This window comes from Nipponia nippon, unplaced genomic scaffold (assembly GCF_047370975.1).
Source record: "Nipponia nippon isolate SJK-2023a ecotype South Korea unplaced genomic scaffold, ASM4737097v1 scaffold_24, whole genome shotgun sequence".
NCBI lineage: Eukaryota > Metazoa > Chordata > Aves > Pelecaniformes > Threskiornithidae > Nipponia > Nipponia nippon.
This window is the reverse complement of record NW_028262341.1, coordinates 6,834,620-6,857,800: the sequence shown is the minus strand read 5'-3', so window position 1 is coordinate 6,857,800 and position 23,181 is coordinate 6,834,620. Positions and strand designations below refer to the sequence as shown.

Here is a 23,181-nt window from a genome sequence, read left to right as displayed (position 1 = left end):
CTGGCTTTGGGGCAGCTTGACAGGAGGAGGATGGAATGGAAGGGATGGCTTGTAAGAGGGAGGAAGGTATTAAGAGGGTGCGAGTGACAGCATGGCATCCTAATTCAGAGGAGAAAGATATATCTGTCACACAACTAGCGTAAAGCTCCAGTTTCATCTTAGTGCCCAGGCATGATCAGCATGGTGATTCCTGAAATGAGGTGCTGATTGATTTCCATTCTTAACTCTGAGCATTACGTGTTTGTAAAATTTGTTTGAGTCTCAGTTGTGTGCATTCTCCATCACAGTTTAAAGGATGTAGCAACTTGTGAACCTCCATCTTAGAATATCCTAAAAAACCTAAATCATAGAACCATCTCGATGTTTCTTTTGGGATTTCAAAAGCCTGGAAAAAGACCTCATACAAAAGCTTAGAGGAAAATATATTTCCAATCATATGCTGATTTGTATGAGGAAACACTGGCTTGACCAGAACTGAGATTCATCATGCAGGAGATTAAGTTCTGGCATTCTTCTGAATATCATTTAAAAAAAAAAAAAAATCCAGGACCAAAGACATGAGGTCTAGAAGTTCTTTTTTTTGGAAAGCAACAGCAGCTAAAGCCACAGGGGCAACCTTCTTCCATTCAAATAAGCATGTGGACTTGCATAAGCAGTATTAGTCGTTGCTTCATCTGATAAGTAGAAATACATATGTATGTGTGTATATTGTTCAGTTTGAGTACATTTAATATTTACATGTTTTTGCTATGAGTAAATCATTTCTCTTCTGTATTGAGTCAATATACTCCTGTGATTAAAAACATATACTGCAGTAAGTTTATGTAGGTAACATTAAGATCAAAATGAAGGTGAAATGATTTTAATCTTCATGTAATTATTTAACTTTCTTATCATCTGCGTTTTTGAAGGCGATCCTGTCACCTTTACGATAATCAGCTAATAAATCCTCATCATTGTTACACCTTTATGCATAGCAGTAATCTGAACAAATTGGCTGCTGACAGCTGCAATAAATTGCCAAGAATGAGTGCTGTCAGAGAACAAGTTGTTTCTGTGAACATACAGGATAAGTAAATCCCATGTCATGCAGTTTTATTCAGCTGAAGTTATTTGCAATCCAGTACGGCAGGATTTATAGCATTATTTATTGGTATGAAAAATGCATGTTTATCTTTAAAATGACATTGACTTTTACTCAAATTTTGTGCCAGGAAATTACTGTTGACCTCATCTATATCTATTTTCATCAGTATTTAGAGATGCTACTATCTTTTTTCCCATTTTATGCAAATTAAGAACAAAAGACCTTGTGTGTAGTATATTCATTAAAGCTAGGTATTAATTTTTACCTGTAGAAAACAGAAACATCCCATAATCTCTCTGAATATTGTCATGAAAATTCAGATCAATTTTGTGTGTGTATGTGTGTATGGGTACACACCATATAATGGATGTTACGAAATACAAAAGTTAAAATATTGAAAATTAAGTATTTAGGTTTTCAACACCTAATCTGTTATGTCTTGTCTTGTCTGTTTATTTTTTTCATAGTAATGAAGTCATAGAGGGTTTTTTGGGTGCACATAAATACAAGCAATATGTGACCTGTGCTGCTGCATTATTAATCTGAAAGCACAGGGATACACTACTCAAAGTTGTAAACTGAAGTGGGATTTTTATATAAAATGTTTTATGTCTTTTTCATTTTTATTTTTTCCCACTGAAATTTATGTAATTTCACTGTGGGAGACTGAACGTTATCAGAGAGAACTGAGTGGTGCTGTAAAGCTGTGTATGGGTACTCCAACATGCATATAAAGTTGAGTGAAGGACGCTAAATATGCTACTGCTAACGTTTCTTCCAAGATTTTTTCTAGAGATGTTGTGGAGACTGAGATTTATATTAAAATACTGGCAATTTTCTTTTTTTGAATAGTAGATGTGAAAGTCTGTGTTAAGGTCAAAATTGATGAATCTTGAAGTTTTCTCAATATTGCAAAACTGTAGAGAGACAAAATGGGTTCTTCTGGAACTGTAAATAGTACTTTCTTACGCTGGTCTTTCAAATATTTTTTTCCTGTGGTGGCCTGAAAATTTCTGCATGTTGAAGTAACTTCGGAAGGATGTATTATTTTCAAAGTTTAAACATAACGGTCAATATGCTATTGTAATTTGAGTTCTGAACTGTGTGCGCACGTGAATTACACAGCCATTCTGTGCAAACACAGACAAGCACACAACCAACAGACTGTGTGTATAATAGTTTGTTGATTATACATGATGACTAAAGTTAAATTATTGCAGATGCATTTCTCTATGTAAAATGAAGGTTTTTCCTGAAGCATTAAAATCTAAAAATGCTACTGGCAGGCCTGCCCTTGACAAATCCCGAGATGTGCTGAGCTGTCTCCCTTTCTGATTGTTGTCAAAGGGAGTTAGATGTAAATACTGCATCTCAAAATTTGGCCTTCAGGTATTCCACACCCTATTTATTACTATCTCTGCACATTATAACTTCTGCTATTAATGCAGAGGCACTGCTGTTCTGCTAGAAAGCCAAAAAAGGTTCCGTTTTGGCTTACAAATCTTCAGTAACTTTCTCTTACCAGATATTTTATTTACAGCTCTTACTGACAGTTGTTATTGTCACGTAATGTTGCAAAATTGATCGTATTCCCCAATGTATTCTGAAATACAGAATGCTGCACACAAGGTGGATTATGTTTATGGATCCTTCTTCTGACCCTCTGTCTCCTGCATATGGAAATGTACTCCACTACGTGAAGTAAGAGTGGCAAAAATAAGAGGAAGGGAGAAGGAAAAGTGGAATGGCTGCCTAGATATGAGGAACATGACAGTAAGTGTAAAAAGCAGTTAGGGGTGTAGATAGGGGTTTGTGAGGATTTCTGGAAGGCTCAGATTGGAGCTGTGTGAAAGCTCTTGCAAAGTTGCTTGGAGCAACTAGTGAGGGCAGAACCTTGGAGGAAGACATAATGTTCATGAAAGCAATAGACTGGTTTAACAGAGGAAAGTATTAATTTTGCTGCAAAGGAATTGCACTGGTGGTAGCACTAACGGTGCATGTCTGCAGTGTAAGGCTGTGCCACAGGGACAACATAGGAAATAATCACATTATAAAACATCTGCAGGTTCTTTTTTCTGTTCACACAATTTAAAAAAAATCTGTAGTTTTATTTGTGAAGATTATGCTTAGGGAAATGTTAATCAGTCTTTTCAAAATCCATCAACAGGATTTTATGTCATGGACTTTTTTTCCATGGACATGTATTTCTTTTAGCAAGCAATAATCACTTGTCTGTATTCAGGTATTGCTCAGTGACAGGTGAGATTGTCCTGTATTTCATGCAGCTCTTGTATTTCCATTACCAAGACTGACTTACCCCAAACTGCAGGGCTCTTTCCTGCTGTCCACGCGTTGCTGCATGGCACCTAACAGCACTGTTTCCCAGGTCCTGCTGAGTTCTGCAGCAAGGCAGTGCGCTCCCAGCTTCCCGGGGATCCTCTCCAGCTTCCCAAGCTCGCCAGTGCACTCCCCATCAGTCAGTGCCCTACTTAGCCAAGTTCCAGTCTCCAGCTCCTTTGGGAGCTTTCCTGGTTTTCAGTCTATCACCTCTATCCACCACCTATCACAAGCATTATGTGGCGTCTGTCATTTTATTTCTTTCTCATTATCTTTACACTTAAAAATGCCGCACTCTGATTCTTCCAAGAACTTCACGTTACTGCAGTCCTGTCTTTTTGAGCCATGTCATTTTCTGTCAGCGCTTTGCAGAATTTCCCCTCTCCATTTGTTTCTTGGTTTTACTGGAACATTGTACTCTGCTGATAAAGGATACGGAGTCTCACGAATTGTAGCAGTTCATGCCTCGCTGCTTCTGATGTGTGTCCAGCTCAGTTCTAATTGCAGAATCGCACAGTTTCCTCTCCTTGGCATCCTTTGGAGCAGCATAGACCTGGATCACAGTGGAGTTAAAAGGCTGTCTTCCTGAACAAGTCATGATGATAATTAAGTTGCCTGGGTTGTAGCCAAGTGGTGCTTTTCTGTCCCTATCACTTAGGATTGTGCCAATTCCTCTTTTATGCTTTATTTTGTCATGTGAGAAAATGATCTCGCTATCTGCTGTCTCTCCCTTGCCTGGCCACCTGGCTTTTAAGAGGCCTTCTATGTCATGTCGCTACCTTTGTAATTCATTCATTAGCAAGGATATTTCACCGGGGTGCCAACACGGTCTTACATTCCAGGTTCTGTTAGAACTAGAGAGGGGAGGTGATTTTTACCTCTTAGACATGCTGATAATAAAATACTACATATAGTTCTGGCTTCCACACTTTAAAAAGGATGCAGGAGAATTTCACTGGATCAGAAAAGTTACAAAAAGTCATTTGAGGGCTGTAGGAGATGTGTTCCAAGGAAATGTATAGGGAACTGAAGGTGTTTAGCATATCAAAAGGAAGATCAAGAAGAGATATGATTATGGTATATGAGTACCTTCACTAGAAGAAAATACGAGGCACTAAAGGCTTTTTCAACCGAGTAAAGAAAGGCATAAAAAGAACCAAAGGCCAGATATATTCAAATTAAAAATAAATCAGAAATGTGTTTCTAACAGTTTGGGCAATTAACACACTGAACAGTTTCAGAGAAGTGGTGGATTCCCCTTGAATCTTCAAATCTTCCTCCATGGGAGCAGTACCCTGTTTCTGCAGCAACTTATCTGTGATACTTTGGCACATGAGCTTGAGGCACTTGTGTGGTTTTTCTCCCTTATGATCTCTCGGGGCCTGAAAATCCAGATCCACTTGGTGCCTGATAATGTTCACGTGCAGAGCTGATTTGGAGGGACGTGCCTCCGTGCCTCTTCCTGAGGGGTCAGCCAGCCCGGGAATCATTCCAATGCCCCTGCCCACCACTTTTAATTGCTGACACAGGTGTGCACTGAAGGGACCATGCAGCATGGAGCAGCGGAGTCATGCAACTGCTCAAACTGCCCTAAAAACTAAAGTTCCCTCAAATGTGATTTATGGCCATGCTTGAAAATCTGTCTATGGAGTTAATGGCTATTTTTGCCATAATTCTTCAGGCTGACCTGTTCACAGGTGGAGAACTTTTTCTTTCAGCAGCAGCATGTAAATAATAATTCCGTAAGAAACTGAATTGTCAAAAATTACTATTATCTCCTGCTTTCAGTGTGACAGCTGCCGGTCACATGCAACTTACGGCATTCTCAAAATGGCTGTAATTGTTCATGGTCCTCAATTTGAGAATGCAAGACAAAAATTTCTACCACTGTGTTCATTCTGCACCACTTTGGTAACGTTCAAGTTCACCTTCATCCTCAAAGCATCTTTGTTCTCCATGGAAACAGTTGTAGGTGACAAATGTCTTTCAAGAGAACATCTTAACTGATGTAAAAGTCAGCATTACTAAAGCTTTAAAGCTTAGAATACTTGTATATACTCTCAGTAAAATATAAAGGGGCATTGTCAACTTGAACTTCCCAAACTATTTATCTTTACAAGTATTTTGTTAATTTCAGTGCTTGTCAGGAAATGTAATCCAAAAAGGAGTTTTGCGGGTTTCCTACTGATGTCTGTAAAGGTTATTCTAGGGTAGGGTTAGTGCTTAGGTAATGCCTTAATAAAACCAGTCTTCCTTCACTGTTTTGGTCCCATGCAAAGCTCTGGTGCGGGCAAAGTAGATCTAACAAAAATGGTTTAATTTTCTTTGCAGAAAAATTTGGTGTGAGAACAAACAAAGTCAAATTTTTTTTTCACTAAAAACTCAACTATTAATGGAAAAAAATGCAGTTTTTCTTATAGTGTCTGTAAATTGGAAAGCCTCGTCTTTCATCTGAGGTGCATGCGCTGCTGAAGCGCTCGCCTCATGCTGAATGCTCCTCGAGCCTCGGCACCTTCGAGTTAAGACACATGCGAGCTGCATCTCCTGCGAGGCCAGAGGAAGGGACCTGGCGCAGAACAAGAAATGTGCTTTCACCTGACCGTGTACACACAGAGACGCTCTTAACCTAGATTTCCATGAAGTGCAATGGTGACACTCCTTAATGGAATAACCATAGTTTTTTATCAGATTATCTGAGGGCCCTTCAGAGGATATTTTTCCTGTAAAATGGTTAAGGCTTTCATTGGCAAAAGCTTGAGATCACTCCCTACCCTTTGTATGATTTTAGGAAGTTAGCTGTTGACGGGCTGTTCATGGAGATCTCTCAAGCAGACAATAGAGACATATTTGTCAGGTAATCTGTTCTAGATGTGGTGCTATTAGGAATATTTTATAGCTGTAGGAAAGGGGCATGGGTAAAATCAAATTGTCAGTTGCTTCTTTCAAAATAAATAAAAAATAGCGTGGACTGCTAATGTTGCAAAAGTGCTGTAACTTCAAGAATTGAAGAACTTGGAGCTTGTAGCTCTGATGTAAACCCTGTGATTTTACAGTCATTGCAGTTTTCTGATGCATATAGTGTTTTTTTGTTCCAGTGGGGGTAGCTTTTTTTGCCTATTTTTGAGTGAGGGGTGGATTATTTCTGCATTACTTGTATCATAATAACTTTCTGTTTCTTTTACTGACTATAAGAGAGTTTGGACTGCTGCTTTCAATGATTATTAGTTAAAGTCGCAATATTGTTGCAGAGACGTATTTTTGCAGGGTATCTGGTTTGAAGTAAACTATCAAAGAATATTTAACACCAGGGGCATCTCAACCTACTCCAGCTTTGAATGCTGGATTACAATATGTATTATCTTAAGGAGGGCTTTATACTCCTCACTCCAGCCTAGATAAAATAAAATAAAAATTTGACAGCCTGTACAAAACTTATATTGACCATCAGCCTGTACTGACAGCAACAGCTTTAGTCTTTCCTTGCTGTTGTTAATTTCATTTCTTACTCCTTATCATCACAGGGGTTCAAAATAAAAGGTAAACATTAAGCTCAGAATGCTATGTCAGTTAGAAATCTTTTCATTGTAAAATAATTGAACCTTGTTACTGTATGAGCTTTGCAGTAGTTTAATTTTGACAGCTGCACAACAGACAGTAAATGTTTAAAAAAAAAATTAAAAGGAAATTTTCCTGTAGCAAATCTAATCTGCCTGTGATAGCACAGTGCCCATTTTATGAGGCCGCATTTATTGTCATAATTGGCTATTTGCTGTCCTTAAATGCCTATTTATTCATGTCTGCCACCTTTTTCTCAGTTTATTGGCCCTGCGGTCATCACATTATCTTTCTCTTCAAAATCAATTGACATTTTATGAAAAGAGTTTGCTAGATGTTTTGTTTAGTGAGAGTGGCATATAGAACATGTGCTTGTCACATTAAATAATCGCTGTTAAAAATAGAGTATTCAGTGGCTTAATGATATATAGAATATATTCGTTTACTTTATTTCAATATTGTTATTGTTTTTATTTAGAGTAATGAATTGGCAAAACATTACTGGGAGATGCTACAGGTAGAAGTATTCCAAACAGTGCTTTTTCACAGAAATTCCTGTGCAGTGCAGGCCAACATCACATTTGACATAGGTGTTGAATTTCTAGATGTGCTCAGAGTTGCAGTCTAGGAAAGCTGAAACTTGTGAATTATACAAATTAAAATATTAATACTTCTAAGCTGTGCGCAAACTAATTGCTAACCCTAAGGTACTCTTGTTTTAATTAAAAGCCTATGGTCAGCTCTTTGTTAGCAGTGATACTGTTTTTCCTTCCATGCTCTGCCTTTTATTTTTAAAGGTGTTGCAAAGCTATTTCTGCTGGCTGGCATGTATGGAGCCATTCTTCATTAGTTCAGTGTATGGTGCAGCCAGGGTTATTCAGAAAGGGATCAAGCAGGGTGGATTGGCTTCAGCCACTCTGCACAGTTATAAGCAGTCCCTGCTCATTACAACGTGAGACATCTTATTATATAGGGGGTTGTGGCATCAAATTTTATCCTGGATGCCTGCATGAAGCTTTGATCCTGAGCCACACACAGCTTACCACAAGAGAGCTGAGCCTTTTGGGTGGTGCTCAAGTCGTGTTTTTCTATGCTCAGTCATGTTAACTCCATCTCAATTAAGTCCACACAGATTTTTTAACAGAGGATTTTTACTGTTGTTAGGTGAATGGTATCAAAAACGTTCACATCAAAACTTACGTTTTGTGTTTATACAAGAGGCATGATTAAAAAGTACAGTTTGCATCTGAAATGATTTTTAAAATTCTCTTTGCGTTTGAGTAAGGCGCATTATGTAACCTTGTTTCTAGTGTCTTTACGTTCTTTTTAGTATTTATTGTTCACATGCATAACACGTTGTAGCTTTAAAAAAAAAAAATCAAGCAAGTGGCATGGGTTGAAGCTGAAGTGAAATCCTTCCAGAAACTGGGAAGGAATTTCTACTGATTTGTTTTTTTGTCCAGCTGAACGCAAGTAAACCAATGTGCTCTTGTTTGATGTGAAGAAAACCACATACTGATGGAAAATGTTTGCTTCTAGGTGCCAGGTTGACCTGTCAACCCTGAGTAAAGAGCAAACCCACAAGTTGGAGATGCCGCTGGAGGAGGGAGAGGGATGCCTGGTGTTGCTGGTCACTCTCACAGCCTCAGCTGCAGTCACTATCTCTGACGTCTCCGTCAACTCCCTGGAGGACCAGAAGGAGCGAGAGGAGATACTGAAGAGATATGTATGGAGTTCTCTTTTGCCCTTTGTTTGCAAAACGTTTGCTTACATAAATAATAAGTATCGGGGGGGAAAATTCTACATATGTCCCTTATATCCCTATAACAGTCAGCCAATGGAATCATTTAAACTCGTTACTAATGTTATCATGGCTGGTACAGGTAACATCAAGGCTACAAATCCTCTTTATACAATAAGGTATTTTTTACATAGTAATTCAGCTATTTGATATGATCATGTGACATAAAGAGTTAATTTTACTGCCTTGCAGATAATTTTTACCAAGCACGAAATAACTAAGGAGTCACTCAGTGACTGTACAGTTTCCAGTGAGTGTTTATGCCAAATGGTTTGAGGTGCCAATAGTTTTCAGCTTTTTTTTGAGCATTTACTAAAGAACAAGAAAACTTTTTTTTTGTCTGCACATTAGAGGCTGGAGCGGTATTTTGTATCATCAAAATAATTGTTATAAACAATATTTCCATTTCAAAATATTCTGAAGCAAATTATTTTCATTTCCCAGCATCCTCACATTACACAGAATCTGTGTAGTTTTATCAAAGCAACAGAGAGGGGAGCTCTTACTCCAGCATTTGCTAATACCTAAATCACTAAAAGTAACTGTCTGACTACACACGGAGAAAGGGGGGAAAAAAAAAAAGCTATTTCCACTTAAAATTACAAAGCTTTTATTGTACAATGCTGCCAGGTGTTTAGAAAGGCTTCTCTAGACACTCAGCCATTAAACCAAGCTCTGACTAACAAAGAACCGCTTAATTTTTTTTTAGATTTTAAAATATTCCTATTCCATGACTGACATCCTTTCAATAACTGAATTTAATAAAGATGTACCTTATCAGGCTGTGCAGATAACATGAAGTGCTAGTACTAATGCTGTACAATATTCTTCAAACAGATTAGCAGGATGTGCGCTTCAGCAAATTTATTCTGGCTATCTCCACTGAATCAGCTGTCTGCTAATGCTTGTACAACTCATACACCAATAGTGTTATCATAAACACAGTTTAATAGAGGTGACTTAGTGAGGCTAAACATAATATTCCTAAAGCAACTGAGAGCTAAGGTATTGTGCACCATCGTTGAAAAATAATTACAATTAAGAGAGTTATTGCACATTTTGGAATCCACCAAGACAGTCTGTGGTTGATACGATAGATCTTTATAAATATAATAAATTTCTGACAGGTACGTTTTTGAGGTGACATACTTCTTGCTACCAAGTGCAACAATACCGTATTTCTGTGGATTGTTGTGTGTGATGATACGGCAGTCAAGTGATACTGATGGTTTTGATAATTTAGTAGCAGTATAGAGCAGTATAGAAACATGTTATGACTGTGTATTATTAATTGTTTTTCCTAAATTCTCAATTTTTTGTCCCCAGTGTAAAGCATAATTATGTGGTGTAAGACAGAAGTATTTATTTTTGTTTCTTACATATTCATGGGTAGGTGTCTTTTCTTATATTTACATTATGGTATGCACTTGAAAACATTTATATTTTTGGAAGATGTTCATATTGCAGAGGAATGAATTCCTCATCATGTGTTTTTGAAAATTGTAGCATCGATATACCTTTTTGATAAATTTTACTGTTTTTATTAAAATGGCCAGTGGAGAGCAGAAGAATGAAATGACAAGAATTAGTGAAATTCAAATAGTTTCTTTTCACTGGTGTTTCATTTGTCTTTGGTATTCATATCTCTACTTCAGAACTGGTAAAAAGAAAGAGTATGCAATTAGCAAGACGTACTGTTCCCCATTGAGTGGCTGTATTTTGGGGTTTATTTTTTGTGCTCTTAAAAAATCTAGCTTCCAGTTGAGAAATTTATTTTACACCCTTTCTGCAGCCAAAAACAGTTAATGAGCTGACCTTGCCATCAGATCAAATAGCCTTTGAAAATGACTCTATTACTGTCATTTAACCATTTGTAGCTGAACATCAGAGCCTTACAAATTAAACAGGCATTACTGTTTGAACCATTATTTTACCACAATTGTCTGAAAAGATTAATTCCTTTTGGGGTGAGGAGGGGGGCGCATTAATGGGTACAGACCAAGAGAGATTGTATGACCTTTTCAGAGCGGGTGTGCTGAACCCGCGGTCCCCCTTGTCACATTTTAAAAACCAGAGGAGCTAGTTTAGAGAAGAAGTTGTTAGCATTCCATTTTTATTATGACATTTCACAGTCATCCGATTTAATGTCCCTTGACCAGATTGTCCACCGTGAGACGATGGGCTTGAAATGTTATTTAGAGCATTGATAAAAGGTGAGCAGTTCTAAGATGACAGCGAGTCATAAGGCTGGTGGTGTGACATTAATTTTCTCCATAACAGAGATGGAATAAGACGTCATGGTGACAAGCTGTCAATCAGTACTGGCCCCTCAGTGTATCTCCATGCCATAGGATGGGGTATTGCTTCTCCCATAATAGAGCTGAACTGAGATGCTCTCCCTGACAGCTGCTGCAGCCATACAGAAAATATATTATACAGCCTTTCATTAAAAAAATAAAGAGGACTCATATCCAGAGCATTTCAATCTTTTCCCATCTATTGAGGGCTGAAAAGATTCACAGCAAATCACGAATTCCTCTGCTATGGAAATTTCAGGCTTCAGAAACCATGCGGGTTTTGAGGCCTTCAACAATAATCATAAATAAGAAGACAGAATATCATCTGATAAATCATTACTTAAAGTTATGTATTTAAAGTAATGTATTAAAGTCATTTGCTTTTCCAGAGTCTCTGCCGTGGCAGTGTATACATTTTCAGCAGTCTCTGCAGTCACGATGTGCAGTAAATGAATCTAAGCCAGCTGACTTGCTGGAACTAAAAGTTCAAAAATAATTATTCTGCAGGATGCTAACAAAGGTAGCAAAGTGAAATGCAGCACTGGTGCCTTTGTGCAGAATGAGCTTACCAAGATGAAATTTGGAAAAGGGATTGTATGGCATTCCAGGAAGGGGGGCAGTTGGCTTGGCTTTCGGTTTTTGCTTTGTTGTCTTTCTGCAGCTTGGTGTTTGTTTCGGTCATTGGGAAACTTGGGTAAAATGTGGAAACATTTTTGTAAATCCTTTCACTTTCATCATAGTATTAGAGCAGAATTATCTCTGTTGTAGTACCAGTTCTGATAAGAAGCTTCCAAACCTTGATTGTTATTGTAATAAATGAGGGATGGTGCCAACGTGCTTTTGAATTATAACAGTGCTGTCTGTAACACTGTGTCTGCCACCCTCAGCTTGTGAGCACATAAACAGAGGGTTAAGTGTGTGCTGATTAAAGTTGGCCATCAGTATTTTTAAGCCATATTTCTGATGATTAACATGTTAAAAATGATAAAAATTTATTAACCATTATCCTGTGATAACATGCATGCGTATATTTGTATGTAAGTAGCATGTTGGGTACCACACTTAACTGGATTCCTCAGTTCAGTATACCAAGGTCAAACCTTCACTGTAAACATTAAATGGTCAGTTGGGTCTTGTGAAATTAATATCAGAGTGTGATTTAACTGTTAGAATTGTCTTATTAATAAAAAGACAGGGATGCATATTATATGTCTAACATTTTAATGGATAGGTTACCTATGCATAAACATACTGTAGCTTTTGCAAGCTGACATTTAATATTTCATTTAAGCAGCACCTGTGGTTTTCAGATCAGTGATGTTATTTATTCTGGTATTCCATAACAGTCGATTTTGCCTTCATAATAAACTAAAGAATTGTTGACTTGGTGTTTTACCTGATGTTTGCATTTTCTAGAAATCTGGGCATTATCATAAGCAGTGGAAAAGGTTTCACTTGCACTACATTAAAATTTTAGAAAAGGCTGCAGGCATTAAATGCATTAGTCCAGATTTTAAAATACTTCAAAATAAAGGTACGTGCTAGTATTTATGAACAAGACTTGCAAAAACAACCAAAACTTAGGCCACATATATATATGATTTAAAATAGATTTGAAAATCTAATTTTAGTCTCCTCTTTTGGAGTTCCTCCCTTAGGTTATCTAAAAACTGAATGATAATGCCCAGTTTGTTATTAATTGATTGCAGATTCAAAGTTGCATTCAGTGTTCTATCATTTGAAATTCTGCAACTTTTAAATTATATTTACAGTTAGAGCTTGAGAATTTTAGCATATCACACCTAACTGGTGCAATACTCCCAGTTTGTTACTTTTAGTTATTTGAAAAATTACAGCAACAGAACACACTTTCCAAGCAGCTTTCTAAAACTGTTGGATGAATAAACACAAGTGTTAGTCTACTCTTTAATTTTTTCTTCCTCTTCTTAATACATATAGATATTGCAGAAATTTATGTTAAAAAAAATAATGATTTATAGTAAGAGCTTTCTGCCATGGAATTGGAACCATCTTTTAATTCATTTTTTTATCTTTTTTGCACGTGATTATTATGAAAATTATTAAGTTGTTATAATCCTCTTTTGATTGTTTTTGCTAATGCTATTTGCAAGCTATATGCAAGCTTATATATATGCATATATGCTATATGCAAGCTTGCACATAATGGTCAGCTATGACAAAAGCAATATTGGCCCTAAGTCACTGTTCAAAATATTTTTGGAGCCATCAAAGTGAACATATGAACATAGATCTCACAAAAGTATTCAGGGAGAGGAGGTGTTTTATTATTTGTATTAATTTTGTTAATACACTGCTGTCATTTAAAATGTTGATGGACAGTTGTTCATGTAGTATTAGGGAATTAATTCAGTAGAATCAGTGTTGTATTTAATCATTCCTGTTCTAATTTTTCCTTTGCATTTTTCACTGGTAGGTTAAAGTTTCAAAATACTGAAAGAAACGCTGACAACTATACATTCTTCAGAAAGTAATATTTAAAAGTATGAGTACATTAGACAGAATTACACTAACTTGTATCTGGGCTAGGGAGGAGACTATTAGTATAGCTTTTGGTTTGTCTTTTTTGCAATCTAGAACTATTTTTCTTTTTATTATTTTTTAGAGTCCAATGACGATGTTCCATAACATGAAGGATGTGGGATTTCTTCAAGTGAAGGTCATCAGGGCAGAAGCATTGATGGCAGCTGATGTCACAGGCAAGGATTAATTTAGTTTCTGTGACAGTAAATAAAGTGGTAAGACTGGGCCTTTTTAGAAATGAAAAAAAATGTTTAAAAGAGAAGTTTATCTAAAGATTATTGTCTGTGTCAGCAGTTTCCCCTTTTCCTCATTAAGGAGAAAATCCACAGACAAATAAACAAAAGTTTTGTAAGCAAGGCAGCAAGTCATTCTAATGCTAGCAGAGCCCTATCTAGGTTATTTCTCAGAAGGGTGAAATATACATTTTTCTCCATCAGAGGTCCTGGAAAAAGTACATAGAAAAGACTTGTTTTTCTAGGAGATAAAAATATACAAAATTATTCAAATTAAAGCTGAATTCCAGAGGACAAGGCAAATGAAATGTGCTAGACTTAGATACTACTTTAAAGTTGTTGCCAAAAGAATGGCTTGATATCTGCCAGATATTTAGCAAGGCTGCTCTTGCTTTCAGACATTTGAAATACAGTTTCCTGTAGCTACTGCTTATCTGTTTAAGAAGGAAAATAAGAAAATCTTTTTTTATTTCTATTTTATGTGATATAAGCTGAATAAATAATTTAACCTTTTGCTTTTCAAAATAAAGAAAAAATTTTTCGGCCATACTGAGCAGATTTCTCCAGAAATGTCCAAGTTATCTGCTGTAAGTACAATCACCTTCATACTGCACAGGTTGAATGGAGCAAAATGAGCTGCTTCTGTGTCAGAAAATAACCATCTCTGCTTTAAAAAAAAAAAAAAAAAAAAAGGAAACTATACTAATCTAGCTGGTTTAACTGCAATTTGGACATAAATGTTCTGTTACAGGAACAGATGTAGATATATAGCAACATACTCACTTTTTAATAGCTTTTTGCAAATTAGCATGAGTACCAGTATTTATTTTTTTTCTCAGACAAGGTAACAGAGCAAACATTTTATTGCTGAAACTGATCATCCAGTTTGTGCCACGCAAAATAACAGATTCTATTTTCGGGGAGGTTGGAGAAATGCTCCTGAAGATTCCTTACTCTGCTTTGACCTTATAATCCAATGTGGTCTGAACAGAGAGAGAGATTAAGTTATTCAGGGGCAAATGGGATAATTCAGTCCCTGACCTCGTTCAGTCTTCGACTTTTCCAGATCAACATGTCATTTGTGCTGGTTGAACAAATTTTTTGGAAATACATTTGATTCAATTAAAGATGTACAGAGCTACCAAAAATTTTCAGACATTGCATTTAGAATAATGATCGGGAAGACGGGGAAGAACACTCAGTACCTTCCCGTGTCCCACATATTTTGTTCATTAGCAAGAAAAAACATTTATATGGCAGATACATTTTGTAAGATGGCTGTGCATTCCAGACATTACAGAAATCATTGTATATTTTGGACAAAAATACTTGGTATTTTCAAAAGAGGACAAAGGATTTTTATTAACTACTGTAGTAATTTATAGCTATTTTTAGTAACTTCTGGATTTGTACAGATCATTCATTTCAGATTAAATTTTGAATAGTAATATTTAGAAAGAACTCAAAGTAGTTACTTGATGATTGTCAATAAATCATGTTTGCAAAAACTGTTTAAAACTTGACCCTCCATGTTTATTCAACTGAGCAATACTTATTAGTCAGCGTGGAGAGCACTGTCATCAGTGGTATAACTTAGACAACTAAGGATTGCTTGTGTGAGTAAAAGCTAAGGACTAGTTTGCTCTTCTTACAATATTGTTTTTTTGGAGTTAATCTTTTGCCCTCCCCTGAGTCTGAAAAGTAGCTGAAACACCTGTGTAGTACCTGTGTGATTTGCTCTGTTTCCTGTCTGCTGAACATATCCCATTTCACTTTCAGGAATCTTTTCATGTGAAGTAATAAATCAAAATTTATTAGTTTAGGCTGAATGGTTTTTAAAAATCCTTAATATTCCATCATTAAGCATAAGCATAGACAGAAAAAGATTTCTGTAATCTTTTAAGTAGTCATCAATCTTATTACAGTTGCAAGTATTTTTTTTCCCTTTCAAAATGTGAAATTTTTCTTTTGTTACCATACATTCATTGAGCAGCATTGTAATACTGTATTAACTCTGTGTGAATAAAGAGCAATTGAGACTCCCGTTGAATGAATGCGTAAAAAGCACAAATTACTTTTTAATGAAACCCTCAATTCTTCTCCTTTCCACAGAAAGCCCATAGCCTTGTTCAGCTGAATGCTACTACAGTAGGTCACTTCAGTTAAGCCCCTAATAAACTGTTGGTAGTCGAGGGCAGTTTTTTTCTCCAGTCTCAGTAGCCCAGTGTTGGACAGTGCACTTCACATCATTAAGGTTAGTACAGATTTTTTTGTAAAGAAGAGAGAGTTTAAGGGTGGTGGTTCAGGCCTCAGTTTATAACCCCCCCCCCCCCCCCCATATACACATGTGTTGACCAAGATGCCAGGGTGGGCTGAAATTTCAGTGAAGTTGTGGACAGGGGAGCAAGTGGGCACTCCCAGTTTGAAAATGGGGTGCCGCTCAAACATGTCATAACTGGGTGTTAAAAATACCCCAGAAAAGAACAAAGTGAGACTTCTCCTCACTCAGCCCGCTTGCAAGGAAGTCTAGCAAAGGGAGGACTGCTGAGGGGTTGAGAGATTCCCTGGCGGTTCTTAAAAGCTCGCCTTGATTTTGGGGAGAGCTGAAAAATAGGGCATCTTCCAGGACCAGGGCCTTTGAGAGAATTGTTGCATCTATGAGGATGTTTCCCCCAGAAAAACAGCATCTTTCCATGGTCAAAACACAATTTTAAGGCTTCCACAAATGCAAAATTATGTTCTGTTGGACATTGTGGTCACAGCGAATACCCTTTCCTGGAAAATACATATTTTTTAGTATTTTTTTTGAAACTATAACATAACAGATGGAAAGACTTTGAGTTTACTTTTTCCTTCTCTTCCTGAGAAGAAAGTTTAATGGAAATCTTCCATTGTGTTTTAGCTATTCAGTGCACGGCTGTTTTCTTCCTAAGTCCTCAGCTAAAAGTTGTTGTATTTTCCCCTTTCCCCATGTCTTTGCTCACTTGTGGTTCCTCTGGAAAACAGGCAGACCTTCTCGAGGGTTCAGCTGCTTGCGGAGCCCTGGCATAGCAGCGTGTGTGCCTACAATGAAGTCCTTTTACATGAAGAAATATTCTGACGCTGCAGTAAAACATAAAGTGTAATGCACTCATCATGCCAGTTGGCCTCTGAAATTAATACATACTCTGTTCACCTAACCTATATGAGTTTTGGAAAGCAACAGACCCTTTACCATGACATAGTGCCAGTTTAGGCAATAGTCAAGTAAGTGTATTCCATCTGCAGCAAAGTTAGGTATAGGTGGATCGTGGTGGAAGGCTGCTAGCTTTGCAGGCAGTGCTTGTGTCTCCTTTACTGGGGCAGATGCATTCCTCCTTTTCCTTATATCACAAAATAAAATTCAAAACCTCTGCCTTATTGTTGATGAGAAGCTAACAGGGTGGGAAAAGATGTGCCACAGGTTTGATCAACTTCAGCGAAAGTCCTGTTATTTTAAGGAAAAATGGTTAGCAACTCCGATTCATTAGCAGAGCAAAATCCAAGCTCCATGTAACAGCCTGCCTAGAAAACAGTTTGTTTTGCTGTCTTTGGGCTTTAATTAAGATGTGTTCAATTCTAGCCCCCTGGCTCCCCTCTCCCCCTGCCCCCACCCCACTTGCTGTGTCACAGACCGGCGATCAGACGCTTTCAGATGGTCCAGCCCATGACTTTGACCTTCTGCGCGGTCCGGCGTTCCCTGGGGAACCGTTCAGCTCATGAGGTCTGATTTCACACTTCCAGGATGCCTCGGCTCTCTTAACAATGACAGGGAGACAAAGCCCTTTAGAGCGGGCCGCATGGGGACTTGTTTAAATTGGAAACTAGAGAGGAGTCAAGGAACAAGGTTACAGGCTACAGAATAGTGCTTTTAATAAAGAGCTCACAGCTCTGGTTCAGCTCAAAGAGGGCTACCTCTGTACAATTAATTGAGACATTTATCTGGAGCATCTTAGGCCTCTACTTTCTCACAGAATTATGTGATAAATATCAGCTAAGAGGCAAATGAGATGTGCATGAAATGAATTTTTAACACTTTGATTACTGTGTCTCCAGTCTTCATTAGAAGTAAATTTATTTGTATTTCTGACCTCATTATTAATCAATTGTCTGCAGTTTTTTTGGGTACTGTGATTTCAAAACCTGGTATATTAGACAGATTTTACTAAAGAGCTTGGTGATATTTAGGTTTACAGTCAAAAGCTTTTCAGGCTTCTCCTCCCCTGAAGAACAGAAACTAAACATAGAAAATGAGGCAGAATTTTTTTCTCTTCTTTTTCAGTTTTACGTATGGAATTCAGCCTCTCTTCTAAGAAAATTCCATGTTAAAATTTTGATTAAAGTACTTGAAAGTAGGATAAAGATACCAAGATGGCTAAATGTGCAGAATGTAAATGAATTTTCTAAAATCTGTTTTACTAAAATGTCCTAATACCACATGTGCAAAAATAGTCTTTGAAATTGTTCTTCAAATGCTAGGAAATGTCAGAGTGATGTACACAAATGTTAAATTCACAAAGGTATGGAAGCCCATGCATGTAAAATTGAAGGAATAAATTCAGAGGCCCTTTGGAAATATGATTCCAAAAGTAATTTGCTCTGTCAATTAGTGCAACCAGATTTCAATATACACTTGAATTATCTTCACAAAGTACGGAAATCTGCTAGGAAGGCAGTATTCTGTGGTAGATAAAATCTCACCTGGTCCTATTGTGTAGGTCGCCTGAAGGCATCAGTCCAATATCATGTACTGCAAAACTACTTTTTTTTTAAGGAAGTAGCAGTTTGAGGATACTAATGGCAAAATTAGGATTTAAAAGACATTTTTGGTTTACCATAGGATTTAGAATTAAATATACAGTGTAAAGATGACTTGTGATTATCAACATTTTTTTTTCTGTAAATATTCTGTGGAAATGAGTGTAACATGATTGAATCGCCTGGTAAGATAGCTCACACATTCATGATATCAGTCAGTTGCAACATGTTTGCAGCAGCACTATTAAAGAGGAATTATCATTTCCATTTTAAAGATGGAAAACTAAGAAAGGTTAACTGACTCAGCTAAGGCCGACAGAGCAAGTCCTTGTCAAAGCTGGCATTTGGCTTGGGTCCTGTACTTAATCCATTAGATAAGGCAGCTTCTCATGCTATTGAGCCATTCCTTCTCCTGGCCAAAGGTCAGACTGACTGCTCTGTTGCAAGCAGCTGGCTGGCAGGGAGCTTGGAACAACATTAGTGACATTAGCGTCTGCATGAGTGGCATTGCCCCCCAGAGTCATGAACTGGCTGTCTTGTCTTCCCCAAAAATAAAGGCCTTTTTTGGCTGTGGGGAGTTAGATCCGTAATGGACAGGCATGGCCAGCAGTAGGGGAGAACCATAATCGCCTATGAAATATTCAAACAATATCTCAGCCTTCGTAACCACGTTAAACTTGGTTGAACTTTGTGAAGTTGTGGTTTGTGAACTTGACTTTTAAAAGTAGAAATGGAATTGAAATCTCCTGTTAAATTTTTGAATTATCCAAAACATTCTTAGAAGTCTTTGTGATTCTAGTTCAGTTTGGATAATGTAATTTGAACAATGCAAAAACTCATGTAATACTTAGTTCAGAATAAAGTTAGTGGTTTGCTTAAAATCAGTTCATGGTCTAGCCAATGCTGGAGTTGGCTTTCTATCAGTTTATGTAACTTTATGGACTGATCAGTGGCAGCTAAAAGTTAAATGCCAGTCTATATTTAGCCTGCCACATGGTTCCTTTTGTTGAGAAAACTGCTGAAGAAACAAAATGAGGAAATTATTTGTGCCTCTGGACATATACTGAAGCAATGCATGCTTTCTATAGCCATGGTAGAAGTGTATCCACAGGGCTCACGGGGAGCTAGCCCCATGCTATCTGATGTCCCTTGTGAGTTAATCCTTATAAAGTGCAGTAAGTTTTTCAGGGGACAGGCAGGTCTGCCATACGCTTCTTGGCTTGCATCTACTCTGAAAAGCAATTGTATCAATGGTAGTTCCTTGTAAGGGTCCATGGCAGCTCTGATTAAGAAAGAGAGTTGTTGTGCAACAATGGCCTTTCTAATTTTTTTAGTTTCTTTCCTACAAGCTGGATTTTCAAAGACTGAAAACAGAAAAGCATGATATTTATGACTGTACACAGGTGTTTATTTCCTCTCTAAAACAGGGAGTCATCTTACTGCATAAAATACGGATGTTTCCATATGTTTGTTTACTAAAGTCTCCTATTCTACAATATTAACTGAATAATATGCAGATGACAGGCAGTTTTCTGGAGACAAATGCATGTATTTAACAGAGTTTTATAATAAAAGGACATCACAGTTTAACTTGTACAAAACGTGGCAAGCAAGAAATATAAATTTAGGCTTTGATAGCATTTCATCCAGAAGAACTCCTATTTGTGTACAAGCGGAGCTAGAAAGTGAGTACAAAAGTGCCATTATGTTGAATTAAAGTCCCTGTTTGGAAGAACTGCAGTGCTCCAAAATGATATTTTGCTGGGAAAACAATCTACCAAGAATCAAAAATTTTTATTAGACAACTTCCCCCTCAGGGACCATTGAAGGACATACCTGTTTAACTTGCCCAGAAATCTGAATTACACTGTATTGCAGTTTGACAGCTCTAATATTCAGGTAAAGTTCATATTTATACAAACAAAAGATACTGCATCGGAATTGGTCACGTATCATTCAATGTCTTGTGAAAAAGGAGTACTTTCAGAATGGAATTTGAGATGAAGCCCAACATTTTGTTGTTTCAGCTGCCCACTAGACTGGACAGAGTCCAGCTCACCTCCAGCCTGGAAGATGGGCTGCAGTGGCATGTGTCTTGAGACCAGTCCACCAGCCCTAGAACATTAGTTCACAAGGGTTCACAAGCCACCTAACATCTCTGGTGCTTGCTGATGAGTTGCAGCACAGCGAGCCAGCTGATCTAGAAATGTGGAAGTCCTGTGGTCTTTGAACTGATGGAAAGGGCCTTTCCCAAACTTTTCCAAGTGAAAAACACAGCAAAACTGTTAGGCAATGTGCTGGTGTCACTACTTCAGAAGAAAATTCAGAAGCTAAAATTGTGTGGAGGTTGAGGTTTTGCTGGTTTGATTTTTCTAAATATTTTGAGAAGCAATTAAAAATTGTCACTATTTAGGTCTCTCTTCTATGATGAAAAACTGTATTTTATATACTTGTAGGAGAAAAAAGTTGCTCCAACAGCCAGCCTTCTGGGCTCCAGATAATGAATCTGAGCTCCAAACTTAATTTATTTCTTTTATGAAGGTCTTCATGGGTTGTGAGGGACTTTGATTTTTGAAGCAAATAAGACCCCTCTAGTTCCTGGTTAGCCTCTCATGCAGCTTAACCACTGTTGTAGACTTGGGCTGGTTGGGGTTGATGGGTGTGCAGTTCACCCAGGGGCACATGGTAGTTCTGAGAAGTAAGGTGACATGTAAAAGACTAATGTTTTAATTAATGTGTGTATAGTATGCAACGTGAGGGACACAGTGCTGATTGAAGTAAAATGCTTTACTTAGATGTAAGTAAAGTAATCTCAGTTTGTGCTCCAGTCTCGCCAACTGTCTAAAGATTAAATGCAATACAGCATAGCATAAACAAGGATATCTGTCAAACTAGATGCAACGTGTGGCATGATGAATAAAATGAGAGGCTTCAAAAGATAAGTAGTTTTTTTAATTTTTTTTTCAGTGGGAGCTTACATTACAAAGTAGAATTCCTTCTAGGGGACATTCTCAGATAGTCCAGGTCTGTAATGAGTAAAGGGGAAAAAAAGGTGAGGGAGATCCATCTAAAGAGAAGCTGCTTTCCCTTCCAGATTATTATGTGTATTATGTAAATATGCACTTTATTTCTGTCATTTCAGGAATCCCTGGGACTGTAGAAGTAGAGTCCAAAAAAGCATGAGACATTACAGCAACAGAATGGATTAATGAGATTTGTTTTACTTCTTACTGAGGTTTACTACAGGTCTGATTTCGGTCAGTGGGAAAGTGTACTTCACTGGTTTTACTATCTAGTTGTCTCATGAATTCCTTCAAACAGTGCTAGGTGTAATAGTGATTAGTCCCACTGAGGTCATGGGATTACTCAAAATCCCAAGTGCAGGTTTTGGTGGTGCTGGGAGCATGCTCTTAAGCATCTTGTTCTTTGCACAGCACTGAGCACACATTTAGGGCTGTATTCAGAAGACATTTGTGGATCTCCTCCTGATCAACAGAGTTAAGTACCTCTAAAGTCACTGGAACAGTAGCTGGAGGCCTGTGAAAGGCATGAGCAGGGAGCTAGTCTGAAGATCCTCAGTAGACACAGGGATTTGGGTAGAATTTCTTGACATATGACAGGTGATACACAGTGATATATGACAGTTGTGATTTAGTCTGTAGTGAAAGGCATGCTTGTTGCAACAACATAATTTAGACTGATGTAATTGAGCTTAGGCAGCACAAGTCTAATCAAAGGTTTTTAAGTGTACTTTTAGAACTGCTAGATGGACAGCACATACTTTTCTGAACATGTGGTTCTTTTTTTATAAAAATGAGGAAAACCATTTATCTGTCTCTTGTTTGAAATTGCTAATTGCATGAACTAGACCAAAGTTGTCTGAGGCTGCCTTGATTAGAGTATGGGTTGTGCTTAGGGTACAGGTTTTGAACAATATAGTGATGAATATATGGTGTAAGTTCCTGGATTTTCTTGGTCCTCCTAGAGACCAAGAAGACCTAAGGACAATGTCTTTTAATATTTTAGTTCTCTCTTAAGGCTTTCATTGGGAATGATCCCATTATTTTGAACAATCTTGCAATGCAGCAGGTTGCCATGGCTGTCAGTGAGAGTTAAGATTGCAGTTATTCTTTCTAATAATGAGAACTTGAAAGATGACAGATGGATATGAGTTTCACCAAGTACTTGTGCATTGCTCTGGCTTTGTCTTTCTGGATCATGTCTGCTTATTTGGGTTGGTATCCAAACGACGTTTGCACATACCATATGTTTAGCACATCAGTGAAGAGTGTTGCCTTTGAGATACCCAGCTTGGTTATGAGTGTTTTAGCATATGGAAGAAGTGCCCATAGGAGATGGTGAAGAGCTTTGCATATGGGAACTTCATAGCCTCCTCATATGGTAAAAACAGTATTCCTTAGTAGAGATGTTCATAGCCAGGAAAATTCTACTTGTCAGCCATGATATTTGGGCCTTCCCTTGTACCATTTCACAATATTTCCTTTTCTCAAATCTGGTCTCAAACTGTTTTCA

General features: G+C 37.6%; 1 protein-coding gene across 3 annotated transcripts in view; it reads left to right on the top strand.

The window, feature by feature from the left end:
- MCTP1 (multiple C2 and transmembrane domain containing 1) overlaps nucleotides 1–23,181 on the top strand; it is a 282,391-nt gene that overhangs the window by 155,702 nt on the left and 103,508 nt on the right. For all 3 annotated transcript variants that reach the window (XM_087761501.1, XM_087761499.1, XM_087761500.1), the window contains 2 exons: nucleotides 8,519–8,705; nucleotides 13,722–13,815. In XM_087761501.1, coding sequence (XP_087617627.1) covers nucleotides 8,519–8,705; nucleotides 13,722–13,815 — 281 coding nt within the window. The remainder of the gene's footprint in view (nucleotides 1–8,518; nucleotides 8,706–13,721; nucleotides 13,816–23,181) is intronic.